This window comes from Vipera ursinii, assembly GCF_947247035.1.
Source record: "Vipera ursinii genome assembly, chromosome: 7".
NCBI classification, from domain to species: Eukaryota; Metazoa; Chordata; class Lepidosauria; order Squamata; family Viperidae; genus Vipera; species Vipera ursinii.
Window position 1 is genome coordinate 52786380 of NC_139521.1, and position 15189 is coordinate 52801568.

The 15189-nt window shown below is 36.6% G+C and overlaps 1 protein-coding gene across 7 annotated transcripts in view; it reads left to right on the forward strand.

Annotated features, from left to right (window-relative positions):
• The window catches only part of TRIM2 (tripartite motif containing 2), a 60831-nt gene that overhangs the window by 20996 nt on the left and 24646 nt on the right, over positions 1-15189 (forward strand). For 4 of the 7 annotated variants that reach the window (XM_083367969.1, XM_083367966.1, XM_083367968.1 and 1 more), the window contains exons 2-4: positions 8111-8292; positions 10205-10442; positions 14673-14824. In XM_083367969.1, the coding sequence (XP_083224095.1) occupies positions 8159-8292; positions 10205-10442; positions 14673-14824 (524 nt within the window). In that variant the 5' untranslated portion in view covers positions 8111-8158. Of the gene's footprint in view, positions 1-8110; positions 8293-10204; positions 10443-14672; positions 14825-15189 lie in introns of those variants that run through there. The other 3 variants (XM_083367970.1, XM_083367971.1, XM_083367972.1) reach the window with 3 other exon arrangements.

Consider the following 15189-nt stretch of genomic DNA (forward strand, 5'->3'; position numbering starts at 1 on the left):
TAAACTTCTTTGCCACCCATCTTGCCTAGAGATGACTAATTTGTTCCAGTGTATTCATTTAACATTTATTTTGTGATTCTGCCTGAAATAGGATTAGAAAATCAGCAAGTTCTAGTCTACATTGTGGTCCTGGCTATTTTTCACAGAGGTTTACTACATTTCCTTTCACATGCTGTTTCATTATTTAATATCTTAGTATATGATATTATTTCAGGAATGAGAAATGTTTTTTTTAAAAAAACTTCCAGATCATTGTGTGTGTGTGTGAGAGACAGAGAGAGAGCAAGAGCACTTACATTTGGGGTACAAGTTAGGGTCAGGTTACACTATGTGAATATAGCATTCATGGATAAAGGGCAAGAATAAGGGTGACTGTTGGAAGTAGTGCCTAGATCAGGGGTGTCAAACTCAATTTCATTGAGGGCCGCATCAGCATTGCGGTTGCCCTCAGGGGGCCGGGTGGGTATGGCCAGGGTAGGCGTGGCCAACTGGGTGGGCATGGCTAGAGTGCTTATGGCCTGGGTGGGCGTGGCCAGCTCTACATTGTTCGCATCAAGGGTGCCTATGGGGGCCTGGGCAGGAGTGGGACAGATCTGAGGGTCTCTTGGCCAGGGCCAAGGCAGTGGGGGCCATTCCCTCACTGTTTCCAGGATGGCTTCGTGGGCTGCATGAAACCACTTTGCGGTCCGGATCCGGCCCCCGGGCCTTGTGTTTGACATGTCTGGCCTAGATGAAAGCAATATTAAAGAAATATTACATGTTTTATGTTAAAACATCAAATTGGATATTTTGTTTCACTAGTTTTTCACATACACCTTTTATTATATACTGATGCTGCATGCTGTTAAGGTTCATATATTATGAAATGGTGGTTTCATACATTATTTTAAGCCACAGTCATGATTTAGTGCAATATGCAAACTGCTAGTTGACTTTTTTCAGAAATTTTAAAACAATCCAGAAGAAAGTAGTAGCAAATCATTTCAAAATAGACCCAGTCATCAGCTAGGAGTCAAATTTGGCTCAAATACTTTTTTTTAATAAATCCGTCACCACTCTGATAGTTCTTTCTGAATCAGTTAATTCATTCGGCAAATATTAGAAGTTAGTTTTTTATTTTTTATTTTTTTTTAATTGAAAAGTTTTAAAATACATTTTGTCTTTAACAATCCCCCCTCCCCCCACCCCTACCTATCCCTCCCTACCCCTACCCCCCTTTCCCCCTCCCCCCCCGACTTCCCAGAGCTAAGTACAAGGTATAAAAACAAAAAACAATCATAAACATCCATATGCTAACAACAATAAATTCTTAAATCTATCACTCTCTAGCTCATATAAGATAACTACAAGCAATACTAATATTACATATAAAAAGAAAAGAAAATAGAAAGGAAGACTTATTCAAATGCTAAATGAAACTTTTTAGTCCCATATTTGTTCTGGATATATTCAATCCATTTTCTCCACTCCATAATATAGCGTTCTTGCGAATGATCTTTCAAATAAGCCGAGATCTTTGCCATTTCCGCCAGGTCAGAAACCTTTAAAGTCCATTCTTCTATAGTCGGCAATAAACTGCCGATTATTTATTATGAACAATATCTCTTTTAAAGCTGTTTCAGATTTATTAGTGGTCTATACAATGTGCTTAGCTGTTCACTGTCAAAAATAATTTGACAGTATCATCTGAAAGTCTCAACAAATGGCAGGCGCTGCTGTAACTGGTAGTGTCTGTACTTGGATGCTAAGCAGGGCCAGACCTGAAAACTCTGAGCTGGATCCTAGATAAAAAATCAGGACATATTATCAGAACAGGGGTCCTCAAACTTGGCCACTTTAAGACTTGTGGCTGAGGAATTCTGGGAGTCGAAGTCCACAAGTCTTAAAGTTTGAGGACCTCAAGTTTGAGGACCCCTGTATTAGAAGCCTACAGCAAACCATTTCCATCCTGCTGCCAAAAAATTTAATGGATAGTCCATGAAGTAATCAGAAGTCAAATTCATCTCAGAAAAGACAGGAGACTACTTTTTTTACATTGGCTGAAATTTTAGCTTCCTCTCAAATTACTGGGATTTCTACAATTTTGGTGATTTTTCTTTTCAGTCGCATATTAAGAGAAATATACATAATACATTCATATATTTCATTTATATAATTAGCAGATACTTTAAAATTGAAATTAACTTAATTTAGCTTCTGAGAGGCAGTAACGTCCCTGTAACTTGTTCAGAGAATGAACTCACTTGCTTCTAAAAAGTTTGTTTTAAAGGAAAAATAGGCAAATTGTGGGTCTGTCTAGATTGGCTGAGGTGGGAGAATTGATCTCATTCACTGGATGCATTTTGATTGACTGATGGTTACCACATCAAAGAAGAGATTTATCAGAGAGGTTTATCAAAACAAAAATAGGGAAGGGAATAGATACTTTCTCACTACTTCCAACATTACTAATGACTGTTTTCTTAGATCAAGAATGGTTATTCCAGAGATCTTTAGCATTAGAGTGATACTTTTATTTATTGCTTCTAAGACGCTCCAGTTGCTGCCCCTGCTTGCTAATTCATACTCAAATTCTGCAGGCCAGCACTGGGATTGAAACAGATGATCGCTGACTAAGGAAGGAAAAGCAAAAAAGAAAGAAAGAAATCCACCCAGCAAATCTCATTGCAGTTCTATGCTGCAGCTGTATCCCACAATCCCTTGCACCATTTGCTGCAGTCTTTCAGCACAGATTGAGTGAGAAAGATGCACTAAATAAAGATTGATTGGCTGGAATCCTTTAGGGGTCTCCCACTTGTCTGTGACCTGAGCAGGAGGGAAAGAGAGAGAGAGAAAGAAAGAGAGAGCTTGACTGGGCCTCCTTTTTTTCATTCATTTTCTTCCTGGAATGGAGCAGCATTGTTATCTGAAGCAGGAAATATGCTGCATCTCCAGTAATGACCACAAACATAGCAAAATTCTAACAGCTTCAAACGTGAGAATTTTAAACTCTAATATATTACTACAATTATGATTGGCTCTTTTGGACGACTGCAAGAGACTACTGCATCCCGGAAAAGATATCTTGCTTGGTATTGCATTGATTAAGCTCAGTTTTTCATGAAGATGGGTATGTCTTCAGCATTTATGGTTATTCAGCTAGCATGCTTTTTGTCCCTCATATATTCCTACTCTCCTTAAAAATGATACTGCATGATTTATAATTATGTATTCTTTAAACAAAAATGGGCTATAGTGATTAAAAGCAATGAGGAAAAATAAATCTGTAAGGAAGAAACACCTGTGTCTGAAGATGCTTAGAACTGTTTTCTGAGAAATTATTTATATTTTACTCGTGGTTCATAATAGTTCTGGAAAGGAAATCTATTGATTTGATAGTTTTTTTCTCAAGTAGTTGTGTTCATTCAATTTGTGGAATTCCACCTAGATCATAGCCTGATTTTTGAACTAGTGTTCATTTTGTAAAAATCTCGTAGTTGCCTAGAGATTTGACAATTATGTTCTAAATGTTGCTTCTGGAATCCTATTCATGCATAATATGTGATTTAGAACCTGAGATTTGTGAATCATTGATCTGTATGCGTGATTTAGTTTTCTCTTTGAAAGCCTAAGGGTAGCACTAGTTGGGGCGGAGCCCTGCTTTTATTTGAAAATGCTGTGCAGTTTGAGCAAGCTTAGCTATTATCTTTATAGTTTTTGTTTCACTTGATAGAATCATAATTCTAACATATATAATACATTTTGTTGAAATGTATAAATAATAATTACTTGGGTCTTCATTGTGTCTTCTGTTTCAGATGGGTGTGGCCACACACTCTTTCTTTGTGATTATTAACAAAACAATATCTTTAATGGATCTTACATCATAGTCACCAGCATTTTATACATGTATTCTTTCTATGTATTAAAAGCTATTTTGATAAGAAAGTATTCATTTAAAGCAAGAGCATGATGTCATTTTCTGAAGTGATTTTAATGCTAACACTAGTTCCTTATCAAGGAATACATTATTTTGAAGGATGTACTCCAGAATTAGGTTAACAATATGTTTAAAAACTTTTTAAGGGCAGCTAGTATGTGTACAACATTGTGAAGTTTCATTTTTTTCTGTTTTAAAAAAATTTAAAAGGAGCTTATTTGCTCCTGTTTGTAAGAAACAGATTGTTTTCAGAATTATTTACAATGTGATCATGCAATTTTTGGATATTCAAAAATGAAAAATATAGTACCTTAAACATAAAAGATAATTATGAACTTAAAAGGTATACTTTTACAAAATATAAGTTCAGTAAGAAATCATTGTGGCATAAGAGTTTGGATCGTGGAGATACGAATTATTTTTTCAAACACATCAATTATATTCAAGTCTTCCAATCATCTTAAACTATAGCTAAACCATTCAAAATAAAGTATGATTTGATTCTAACATGAAAGAATATATTAAAGTGTACATAGTAAGCAAGAAATAATTGCTTGAGGACTGTGGTTTATTCTTACAATCAGATTTAAAGGACTAAAAGAATGCAGTTATTGGTCACATTTAGACATAACTTTAGCTTAGTGCCATGGGTAAAAGTTACTTATTGCTAGCAGGCATGCATTCAGGTATCCCCACTTAGTGACTACTCATTCAGTAACCATAAGTTGTGACATCACTGAATGAGTGGTACTTAGGACTAGTTCTCAAAGTTTCAGCCATCACTTCACCCTGATCATATGATCATGATTACATTTAATGTGATCACCATTCACAACTTTACCCTCCTGCTTCCCATAAGCAAAGTCAGTGGGGAAGCCAGCAAGGCATGCATTCAGGTAGTCCCGACCTAGTGTCTACTCATTCAGTAATCATAAGTTGTGACATCACTGAATGAGGTAAGGTAAGGTAAAAAAAATCACTCTAGTAAGTCTCCCCTCATCTGGCAGCATCCAACGTGAGCCCCAGAATTCTTTGTGCATGCCACTGCATTTGTCTCTCACCTGGCAGGACCCACTTACTTGCCTTCTAGCCTGTTTGTGAACAGTCTGGGAATTGAATTTCCTGCCAGCTTCCTCACTGACATGGTTGTTAGAAGCCAGCCAGACATTGTGAGTGGGTCCTCACTTAATGACCAGTGAACCTTGCTTAAGAATATCATTGGGCACTGCCAGGACTATTGTTTGCTAAGTGATGCTCTCACATGGCATTGCACTTTACAGCCATGCACATCATTTATTGACAAAAACTCTGGTCCCAATTACCAATAAATGAGGACTATCTGTAAACTTCTATTTGGAACAATACTTAGTTAAAAACTCATTCAGAAGGAAGAAAAAGATGATATTACCCCATAATTGAATTATTCAGTCAAACCTAGTCTTGGTATATTTTTAGTGTGGTTTCTTTGTATTCTGTATCGTTGAACATAAAAGGAATGAGTAAGATTTTTTTTCTCAAAGGGAGTTTTTTCATAATTATTTCATGCAATCCTAAAACAAAAACTACAAAAACAAAAATTGCTATCATTCTTGCATTTTCTATCTTTTTCATACTAAAAAGGGCTTTGTTATACTATTTTATAAAGTTTTCTACCAGTAGTTATTTCTGTGCTAGGATTTGCTCTTTTTGAGTTCTGTCTTAGACAAATATGTTGGCTTTTATTTTAAACTAACCAGCATAATTGAAAAACACAGGTGGGGCCTACTTTTAGAAAATTCTGTGTCGCCCGTTCTAAGTGTTGCTCAATGTTCCAATTTTCATCACCATTGTTGATGGATGCCGAGTACTGGAACAATGCTGGATTCTTGTATTTATCTAAGATAAAGAATACAAAGGTATATTTACCAGGTGCAAAACACCCTGTTCTAGCAACCTGTTCTTTTTCAACAGTTCTGATATTAAAATTGTACTTTGACTGACAATTCAGTCAAAGAATATATGGCAAAGTAAACAACAGCAAATTAAAAACAAAGCGGACAATTGAGAAATGATAGATTCACTCCCAAATTGGTGATTGTGGCTAAGTTAAAACAATATAGGGCATTGTATATTGTTTGAGCCTATACTAGAATAGGACCAATTTTAAATGAAAGAACATTTAGAACATTAACAGTTCCTCTTCTATTAAACGTAGTAACTTAGGACAACAAATGTATATATTTTTGTTACTAAGTTTATATTTCTGCATGTATGATTACTACTTATTTACAATTATTTAAAAGATGTAGGTATTACAATAAAATCAATAAAATTAAAATCAGAATTAAGATTAGTAAGATTTAACAGCATTGAAAAAAACTAGGCTAAACACATCTGATTTTTTTCCTAAATTCCTCAGATGACAGTGAGCACATACATCTAGCAAGAGCCTTCAATAGCTTTGGAAGCCACATTGGAGGCCTCCTTTCATGTGTCAGACAGATGTCTGAACCAGTCCTGCTGTCAAAATAGCCAGATACATTTGAAATAGCAGAGTTGGTCCCTCAGTCAACCAGGAAGAATAGTGCCTTGTAATAGAGAACACATCATGTATATAATATGTCACATGTTTAATTCTAGCTTTTCTAGACAAGGCTGGAGCTAAAGCTAAGTGAAACCCTGAAGATGGCAAGACTTGAGGTAGCTGGACCAGTGCTTTGGTTTAATGTAACACCTGAAGGCTGAAATCTAGTTAGCAAAGTCAAATATTGTACAGATAGTCCACGACTTACAAGAGTTCATTTGTGACTGTTTGAAAAAAAATAACTTACGACCATTTTTCAGTTTCACAGTTCACATTAGAGCATCCCCATAGTCATATATTCAAAATCCAAATGCTTGGGAACTGGTTCATATTTTTGACGGTTGCAGTGTCTCAGGATCATGCGATCACCTTTCACGACATGCTGACAAGCAAAGTTAATGGAGAAACCAGATTCTCTTAACAAGCATGTTACTAAGTTACCAACTCTATTGATTCACTTAACAACTATGGCAAAAAAAGGTTAAATGGGGTAAAATTCACTTAACAAATGTCTCACTTAGCAACATAAATTTTGGGCTCTGTTGTGGTCGTAAGTAGAGGAGTAGGGGAGATATAGTATATAGGAGATGTTTGTTATTTCTCAACCTTTGGGTGTTGCCAGTCAACATGACCATTAGTTAGGCATAATTATATTTTAAGAGTCTTTTTCAGTTTGTTTTAAAATTTGGCTCAAATAGTTTCCCATCAAGGGATAGCATAATAGGTGTCTGATATGATTGTGCCTTTTTACATTTCATTGCTTGATTTGAGGGGATGGGAAAGTTAATCCTTACTGAACCCAGCTGTCAGTAAAAGGGATGATGGAACAAGCCGTGAACACTCATATGCTTCAATAGAGCGCTGATAGGGATAGATTAGCTTCCCCAGCCTGTGCACCTTCGGATGTGCGGATCAAGTCCCAGATTTCTCAGTGCTGGGCAGGCTGACATGGAATTCTGACAGCTGAAATTAATATGCTTGGAGGAAGTCCGATTGGGGCTAGCTGGGACAGATCTGCTTCATACTGAACATGCTAGGTAGAGCCAGGAAGGTAAGTCTGTGCAGCATTTTGCAAACTAAAACTAGCAGGAGGGTTTATATAACATCTGCCAGTAACTTCTTAAAGCAGCTATTCTCAAAGAATCACTTGGTTCTCCTCGGTACTCCTTCAAATCTTGCCATAACTCCTTTATAGGGTTGTTGCTGATAGTTCCCATTATACGTAGATGCTGAGCTTTGTATTTTAGTGAAAGGGTCACATTTTTATTTTGATAATGTTATTTCATGCAGTTTTTCTGGTGCTGAGGTAGTCTACATTTTGATTTTTTAAACAAAGCTTTTATATCATTAGTTTCGGGAGAGAAAATTGTTTCAGATTGCTTCTCTATACAGACTACTTTGAGATTGTCTTTAATGTAATGCAGTTATTAACAGCTGCCCAGATTTTTTATTTAAAAAAGTAGTACAATAATGTGTTGCCTTATTTCCAAGGGCAAAAAGAACAAATGTGCTTCATTTTTGCAGTAAATAATTATTCAGTCAGGATAAAGAGCATCATGGTTCACTGTTAGTAGGAATTACATTTTTTTTTAATTTTAAACACCTTGTCATTTTTAAAAAACTTTCAGCAGTGTGCAGGGTGAAAAAGAGCAAGATCCATATGTCAGTAATCTAGGATGGCCAGTGAAGGCTCCAATATCCCAAGCCCTGTCGTGCGTCAGATTGACAAACAGTTTCTGATCTGCAGCATATGCTTGGACCGTTACAAGAATCCCAAAGTGCTCCCATGCCTGCATACTTTTTGTGAGAGGTAAGTGTTTTTTAGTAGTCTAAATCAATCCAGCCATTGAATCTGCCTGGATTGTCATGTCAATGACTTCTCCCAGGGGGTTAGGCTTACTTATAATGTAGTAATAGTAAATTGTCAATGAGGTAGAAAGGTTTTCTTAAAATTACAAATAATAATAATAAAAGAATAAATACTCCTTGGCTCTTTTTAACTTTATCATTCCCTTTTTTGATGCATTTTCATGATGCCTTGACCATAATCAGTTTATTGACATGAAATAAATCATAATTAGTTAAATGAGATAGTAGAAAATGACTGTTCTGTTCCATCTTGATAGTAAAGTTTGTTCCAGATACTCAGAAATGAAGCCTTGGCAACTGTTCTGCACTTAAAAACTTAGTTTACTGTCAGTGTTGCTTTATGTCCCTGGCAGTACTGCTGTTGTTTCCATGTTAAATGAAAAAGTAATAGATGGTATTTTTCTTACATTGATTTCCATACAAATAAAAGCTACATTTAAATCATATCATATACTGAGAATGTTGTGAGAATATTGTAATTCTACCTGAAAGTGGAAATAATATTTCCTAATCATTATGTGTTTCATCATTTACAAGGTTTGATTGCATTTGCAGTTTTTTAAAAATGAATACCTGTCATATGTCCACAATATAATTTTTCTTCCTATAATATTTAAAACAATCCCTTAAGATTGTGTTGTATTATATGAAATCCATTCAGCTTTAGCTGAATGCCTTAGGCCAGGGGTGTCAAACTGCTGGCCCGTGGGCTGGATGCATCATAGTGAAACCACACCCACCCCATTGCTGGCAATGGCAAAGTCACGATACATCGCAACACGTCACATGACGTTGCGAGTTTGACACCCCTGCCTTAGGCTATCACAAGCAGATTTAGTTTAGCTTTACCTTTAGCTGAAAGCTCTACCTAGGTTGATTTTTACCTGTGGGGAGAGGATTTAAGCCTCTTTGTGACCCATTGTAGAGTGGGAAGCAATGCAAAAAGATGAATGTGCTTTAGGCTCTAAGGCAGCTTCTCTCAATCTGATGCTATGCAGGTGGTTGGCATGCTGGCTGGAAACTACGAGACATCTCAAAGGCACTTTGGAGTAAGGAGTATGTTCATCTTTTAAACATTATGCATGTGTGGATATGATTATTATCAAATATTTATCACACACAAAATCACCAGAAGTTCATAAAATTTTAATATGAGTTCTTGTATATTGCAAGATATATGAGTTCTTAGACTTTACAGGGTTGCTAGATTTTTAGGATGCTATGTAGTAAGTGCCTATATGGACCTCTGTGTTTTTGACTTTCTCTGGGGTGTAGTAAATCTGAGTGTATGAAATATTAATTTTCTTTGATTCCTTCAAAGACACCTTCCTTCTGTTTCACCTTTTTAAAGTCTGCAGTATTTCATTACAGGTAGTCCTCAGCTTATGACAGACCAGAATTTCCATCATTGCAGTTGTAAATCAAGTCAGAACCAGTTTTACAGAAATTTTTACCATGATCGTTGAGTGAATCACCATGGCTGTTAAGTGAGTCACACAGTCATTAAGCGAATCCAGCTTGACCAGTGGGCATTTTGGGCCATAAATTGGATCAAATGACTGCAGGATGCTGCAACAGGTCATAAACCAGTTGCCAAAAACCCAAATTGTGAGCCTGTGACAGTGAGGGTAATGTGATGGTCAGATGTGTACAGTTTGTAGCTTTTACCCAAACCTTTCATAACTTTGAACTGTTGTTAAATAGTTGCAAGTTGAAGACTATCTGTGTACATTGTCAGGGGACTACAAATTTTAAATGGTGAAGAGTTTTTACCCTTTTTTTGAGATGAATTAGAAAATTGGGAATATGAAGCAGTAGTAATGATTATTCAACTTTTTTGTTATTCTCATTAGGTGTTTACAGAATTACATTCCAGCTCATAGCTTAACCCTTTCTTGCCCAGTGTGCCGCCAGACATCCATTCTTCCAGAGAAAGGGGTTTCTGCACTGCAAAACAATTTCTTCATCACCAACCTGATGGATGTCCTACAGCGAACTCCAGACAGCAGTATTGAGGAGGCTGCCATCTTGGAGACTGTCACAGCTGTAGCTTCAGGGAAACCACTTTCCTGCCCCAATCATGAGGGAAATGTAAGTGGATTTGATTCCTGTGAGGTTTATTGTTGAAAAGAAATGGCAAGGGTTACTATCGCATTAATTGAACTCTGGGATTAAAAGTGAAAAATTACTGCTTTATATATAAAATTGATTTTGGTAACATTTCCCCCCCCCCACTATGACCATATAGTTCATAGTTAAAGATACTAAATGAACTGAGTTGGAGGAATTGTGTGCATACACATGAGAGAGTGTTGTATTAATTATTTTACTGTATTTATTGAAAGACACAAATCCGTCATATCTAGGAATACTTTCCTAGTTTTGGTCTGCATAATCCTTGTTCATAATATATTTACAAATCTGTATAAAATATGTACACTTCCTTACTGTAAACTCCAGGTCTGGCTGTAAGAATAAAACATACTTGCAGAGGAGCAAACTGGCTTTAGGGAAGGGCAGTCTACCACTGATCGGTGTCCAGTACTCCCATCATTTCATTGAAAAATACTCCTCCCGTGACATTACCTCCCTTTGTGCTACTTTCATTATCTTCAACGCATTTGATTCCATACCCCAAGCTAAATTGTGGGACAAACTGGAGGCACCCTCAATTGACTAAAGTCTATCTCATTTAATATTTATGTTACATTAAGGGCTTCAAACCACCTTGGTATCTACTACAAATAGTCTTTGACTTACGACCACAATTGAACCAAACATTTCTGTTGTTAAATAAGACATTTGTTAAGTGAGTTCTGCCCCATTTTACAACTTTTCTTGCCACAGTTGTTAAGTGAATTGCTGCAGTTGATAAGATAGTAACCTAGTTGTGACTAACTAGTAACCTAGTTGATTTCCCCATTAGCTTTGCTTGTCAGAAGCTTGCAAAAGATGATCCTGGGACATAGCAAAGGTCATAAATATAAACCAGTTGCCTAACATCTGAATTTTGATCACATGGGGATGCTGCAAAGGTTGTAACTGAAAGATGTTCATAAGTCACATTTTTCGGTGCCGTTGTAATTTTGAACGGTCACTAAACGAACTTGTAAGTTGAGGACTACTTGTATATTCTTTAAACTTGGCAATTTTGTTCATTTGATTATGTATATGATTATTAATATTTTAAAAATAAATTTGGGAGCTAGTATGTTGCAAAGCACTGGTTTCCAGCATCTTCTTTGAACAGTTGGATTTCCTATATAATTTTACTAGGTGCAGCCCTTTGTGAGAGGGCTGATTCAACCATAGGGACTAGCAAGCTCCAAGATGCTACTCATTGAAGTTCTTTCTTTTTAAGGAAGTTAAACAGAAATACATTAATGAAATAAACATCATTTTGATAGAGGAAATACTTGTTTCTTTTTCTATTGAACTGTGAGAAAATCTTGGTTGTACTGGCGTTCCCACTGGTGTAGTTTATTTTAATCTGCTCTTGCCTGAGAATTGTGAGAATTAATGCATGCATTCTGAATCTGATAAACTTCAAAACATCAACCTAAGCAGTTTATATTACTTTGTGTTAAATGTGTTTGTGCCAGAAATATGGGCCTCATTAATGCAAAGCTGATACCATTCTGATTTATATTGCAAAAGGTATCAGTAATGCTTCAGGAATTTATGAAGTAACTTAATACTCCTAAAGCAGAAGATGCAACTGTTTTATTTAAAACTGAAGAATGGAGAAAATAACTCACTGAAGAGTAATTTGTTATACTTTAAGTAAGAAACTCTTGATTGTATTTCTATATACATAAGTATGGGATAAGTTTTAATATTATTGGATGTTATTATGCATAGCTATTTCTATATAGTTATGCTAACTCTGCTGGGAATGGTTAGTGGAACAAGAAGAAGGGGCAAGCAAAGAACATGCTGGCGTGATAACATCAAATCTGACACAAAGTTGAACATCCAACAATTGAAAGAACCTGAGCTTGGAAGGGTAGAATGGAGAGAAAGTTGGACACAACTGAATGGTTAAAACAACATTTTTATATACTACTAAAATTCCTGTGTCTGTTTGTAATATTCAATTGGGTGAAACAATGCATCCATAGAGCAACTTTTTTTAATTAATGTACCTCAACTGGCCTAACTTAAATAATGTATCCAAAATCTGTGATCCATGTATCCATGAGATTGAAATTTGGCAAAGCTATGGCTGCTTCGGTCATCCAGGGTTGTCTCTAATGTCTCTGTGTATTGAGCCATGAAGTATGACTGTAGTGTTATTATTTATCTACTTTAGTTCCCCACTCTTAATTGATATTATGATTGTCATTATTCTGTTGCTTTACATGTATACTGAAAGCTGCTGCACTGGAGACAAATTCCTTGTATGTCCAATCACACTTGGCCAAATAAAGTATTCAATTCAATTCAATTTCCAATGCTTCCTACCAGCTCCCTACAAGGAAAATCAATGGGAAAGCCAGCAGGAAATTAATTCCTGCTCCCACTGCTTCCCCCCCTCCCCATGGTTATTGTGTTTCTTTATTTAGGTAAGGAAATATATCTGAAACAATGACCCCATGGGTTATGGGTTGTCTAGTTTTACGTAAAACAATTTTTGACTTTAGCTTTTGTTTTTATTTTGCGTATATAATTTGTAAAAGAAATGTTACCAGTATAAGATGTAAACATCATTATGCATACCAGCTAAGAATTATTCATTGAAATGATATTTAAATGATATTTAAATAATAATATTTAAAAAATATTTAAATAACTGCCTATCTTATGCTGGACTCTGGATGGCTCCCAATGATGCCCCATTGTATTTAGTGGAATTTACAATTTAGGTAAGTAAGTATACAGCTGTGAGCTAAAATTCTAACCCTCTTCATATTTACCTAAGCACAAGCCTATGAACACGTTGAGCTTTACACTGGAGTAGAGGTGCAAGAGGAGAGCACTGTCAGTAGTAATAAAATTGAATGTTTATAGCAGGTGATTGTTTTAGTGACCTTAGTCACTGTGGTGAAAACTAATTTGGTGTAATGTTAAAGGTCCTGAGCTAAAATTGGGAAACCATGGATTTTAATCCTGATTTGAAAAAAGCTAGCTCAGGCATGTCAAACTTGTGACGTCACGTGACGTATCAGGACTTTTCCCCCATTGCTGGCAATGGGGTGGGGGTGGCTTTGGCATAATGCACCCGGCCGACGGGCCGGTAGTTTGACATGTCTGAGATAGCTGGATAACTTTTAGCCTACGAACGAGGCCAAGGCAAACCACTTCTGTAAAATGTTGCCAAGAAAATTGCCTAGATTTTTACAGGCAGTCATTAGAGTCATGACAAACTTGAAGGCAGAGGAAAAACTCCTCTTAATAGAGCAGCGGTCTCCAACCTTTCCAGGCTCACGGCCCCAAGGGAAGGAGAGCAGCTTCCAAATTGCTGCACACACACGTATGCAAATGGGGCTACACTAGTGGCCCCATTCGCGCAGGTGCAAACAAGCAGCACACATCCACCCGGCGCTAGCGGCCCTGTTCGCACATGCGCAAACGGGCCGCACACATGCACCTGGCGCTAGCAATCCCGTGTATTCGCAAACGGGGTCACGGGTGCTAGCATAAGTGGTCAGCCATTTATGCGGCCCACTGCCCAAGAGGCCATGGCCTGATAGTGGGCTGCGGCCCATATATTGGGGACCCCAGTAATAGGGTATTTATGGGTTATAGTGTGGAAAATGATTGAAAAATGAAATTTCATTTTCAAAAGCTTTGAATATGTAGTATATCTAGAACTAGGGTTAAGGTCTATAGACTAGAATCTATTACATGATTAAACTTCTCCAGAAGATGCTTTACTTGCTTCAGAAGGAAAAAAGGAAATCACTTTGGATTTAACTAAACAGTCAGTAAAGATTAATGATCAAGTTAAAGCAAAAGTATACAGCCTGGGTATACCTCATGTAGTTTCCTCCATCCACCTTTGGCTGTTGACATCAAAGCTGTTCCAAATATTGCCCAGTGTAACAGAAGGGAGAAAAGATTACACACATTGGGAATTTTATTTACATAATTAAATTGTAAATGTAATATTAAAACTAATTCGGTTTACTTTTTTTCAGGCTCCGCTTTTTTGAATGTTCCTGGCTGATCCTTTCCTCAGAATTCAAGTGCAGCCCTTTGCTAGAAAAATATTACATGTCTTCGATTTAAAATAAATTTTCATTGAAATGTATCATTTAAAGAATTAGAAACCTAAACACTGGCATTCTAATAAGAATACGTTTATTTATTTTTAATCAGCTGATGGAGTTTTACTGTCAATCCTGTGAGACAGCCATGTGCCAGGAATGTACAGTAGGAGAACATGCAGAACATCCAACAGTCCCTCTTAAGGATGTAGTAGAACAACACAAGGCTTCTCTTCAAACACAGTTAGATGCTGTGAACAAAAGGTGAAACTATGAAATATTTCCGGGTTATAGAATTGCATGTTAGGGTAATTTATTCAGCTTGGAACCTTCCAGATGAGTAAGGGTTATACTTTCCAGAGCCTGTGTGTCTGGGAATTCTAAAAGTTTGACTCACATATCTAAGGAGCATCATGTTGGACATGTCTTTTCTGAAACATAAAAACAGAACATTATTTATGACCGTTTGAAAATGTTGCTTGTGCTTTCTTGAGAGAATGTACAAGTCCTTTTACTTTGTGGTCTTTTCACTTCCATGAAGGTTTAGAATATTTATAAAGTGCAATAGTAATCCTTTTCTTCGTTGAAAATTTAAAATACCAGCCTGGATTTATTATACTTATTCTTCT